This window comes from Vicia villosa, linkage group LG2 (assembly GCF_029867415.1).
Source record: "Vicia villosa cultivar HV-30 ecotype Madison, WI linkage group LG2, Vvil1.0, whole genome shotgun sequence".
NCBI classification, from domain to species: domain Eukaryota; kingdom Viridiplantae; phylum Streptophyta; class Magnoliopsida; order Fabales; family Fabaceae; genus Vicia; species Vicia villosa.
In genome coordinates, this window is record NC_081181.1 from 102,799,330 (window position 1) to 102,801,484 (window position 2,155).

Sequence of the window (2,155 nt, forward strand, 5' to 3'; positions counted from 1 at the left end):
CTCAGAGGGATTCTCCTTAGCCAATTGAATAAAGACTGAAAGTCTCCAGTCAGAACATTGTAATGAGGCTTTCACACAACCATAGCAAGTGGATGCACTTCCTTAAGCTCATCAACAAATTCCTTTTCTTCAAGAGATTTCCAACTCCTGATGGGATAGACATAGCTATCTTCAAAGTCCCTCAAGAAACAAAAAGGACCAGGAGCTTCAGCTTCAAAAGCTTTCTGAAGCTTCAGAAAGCCAGAATTTGTCTCCTTTCCGAAGGCTCTCTAAAGTCTCCTAGTAGCAACATAATCCGTCCTGGCATTATGTGCAACCTTCAAGGATTCTAATCCTGTCTGTACCTTTAGCTTAAGAAATTCAAAACTAACACCAACAGAAAGTTCAGGGTTGGGGGTTTTGAAACGAGTGGAAGAAGAATCTGGGTTCAGAATGAAGTAAGGTTCAGGTTCTCTATCAAGAGAGAGCAATGATTCTGCTTCATCCTCAGATTCAAGGTTAACAAAGGCAGGGTCAGGACGAGGTTTAGGGGTAAAGTTACAAGCACAGAATAATTCTTTTAAAGAATCAGAATTTAGAGATTCTGATGCAGTGGGGTTGAGGGGAACAGATGAGGCAACAGGTTCATAGTTAGAGTGAGGAGGAGGTTGAGAAGTGGAGATATTTGAGTGAGGGGGAAAGACGGTTTGATGGGGTAAGACATCAAGAATAGGTTCAGCAATGGGATGTTCAGAAGCAGGATTGGTTTTGGGTGAAGAAGGAGGGGTGAGAACTTTGGTGGTTGAGGGTGGTTTGGTGGAGGCTTTTTCTGGTTGTATTTCTGGTTGAGAGGGTTTTGGAACTTCTGTTGGTACAGATTTTGAACTAACAAAAGGAACAGAACCAGGTTCAGAAATAAACACACCTTTAGATTTCTTGGTAGGCCTTTCAGAATCAGCTTCAACTTCTTTCCTCTTCTTCTAAATCGCAACCTTCTTTCATGCAGAAATTTCTTTCTTCCTTGCTTCTTATTTATTTTCCTCTTCATGCTTCCTCTTTTCTCCTTCAACAGTCTTCTTTTCTACTTTCTTTTTCTTCTTCTTCTTATCTTTATTACTTTTCTTCTTCTCTTCAACCTTCTCATCTTTCTTCTCATCATCCGTCTTATCAGTCTTTTTCCTCTTCTTCTTCTTTTCAGCTTCCTTCTCATCATTTTTCATATCATCCTCTTTCTCATTCTTCTTCTGTTTCTTCTTGATGACTACATCTTCTTTTTCTTTATTTTCCTTTTCAATAACAACTTTATTTTCTTCAGCAACTTTTTCTTCAGTTCGCTTCTCCTTACTGATAGAAGGAACATCTTGTTTACGCTTTGTCCTTCTTTCTTTTTGAGAAGCAGCTTTTGGAAAAACTTCTACTATACCATCCTTGGTAGTCGGAAGCTTCTGCTTGCAGACCCCAATAGGAGCATCAATAGAACCATCTTGTTTGAGAAGATTAAGGTAACGAACCTTAATATCAGGTTGTTCATTCAGAAAGAACATCTCAAACTCAGAAAGAATTGGACCTCTTCTGTTTCTAACTCCTGGAATAGCCTGAGGAGCATTTTCAATAGCTTGAATTAGACCCATTTTCCTCAAAGAAGTAGCATTCAAGGTACTCCCAATGATTGTGTAAGGATCCTTGATAACTCCAGCAGTTTCCAGTTCTTCAACCATCTTGGTTTGAACAAGAAGATTGGTAATAATCCTCCCAAAAGGAATAACAATTCATTTCTTCTTTGTTCTGCTCTCATATCTAGAGTCCTTTACAGCATTCCACAAGTGATTGAAAATGATGTAGGTAACGTCAACCTTCTTCTGAGTACCAATACAATACATGATGTACTGTTGGTCTTTGTTGATGAAGTTGGACGAACTGGTTGATTTTCTGTGATAGAAACAACCTAGAAGAATCTTGGTCCATACTTTGTATATGTCCTTCAGATCCTTGACATCTTTTTTTTTCTTCACATCTGTGTAGAGTTCAGCATAGACAGCTTCCTAGTTTGTTCTACTAGTTGCTTCAAATTCACCTTCAGCTTCCAGCAAATCAAACAACATTCTCAATGTATCATTAGTGATTGAAAAGAATCTTCCATGAACAAACGAAACTATTGCTTTAGGAATAATAAAAG

The 2,155-nt window shown here is 38.5% G+C and overlaps 1 protein-coding gene across 1 annotated transcript; it reads right to left on the bottom strand.

The window, feature by feature from the left end:
• Positions 1-269: 269 nt before the first annotated feature.
• Positions 270-1,697, bottom strand: LOC131649694 (uncharacterized). Its single transcript, XM_058919449.1, has 3 exons — positions 1,097-1,697; positions 542-844; positions 270-421 (listed from the first exon to the last, which is right to left on the bottom strand). The coding sequence occupies exons 1-3, from the start codon at positions 1,695-1,697 to the stop codon at positions 270-272; spliced, it is 1,056 nt and encodes a 351-aa protein (XP_058775432.1).
• Between the last annotated feature and the right edge of the window lie 458 nt (positions 1,698-2,155).

What these genes read in the sequence shown, in the direction of transcription:
- LOC131649694 (XM_058919449.1), bottom strand. Translation starts at nt 1,697, where the DNA reads ATGGTTGAAGAACTGGAAACTGCTGGAGTTATCAAGGATCCTTACACA. An exon ending in GGTTGAAGAGAAGAAGAAAA is followed by an intron (nt 845 to 1,096) that starts GTAATAAAGATA and finishes CTGTACCAACAG; the next exon opens with AAGTTCCAAAACCCTCTCAA. An exon ending in AAAAGAATTATTCTGTGCTT is followed by an intron (nt 422 to 541) that starts GTAACTTTACCC and finishes TTCTGAACCCAG; the next exon opens with ATTCTTCTTCCACTCGTTTC.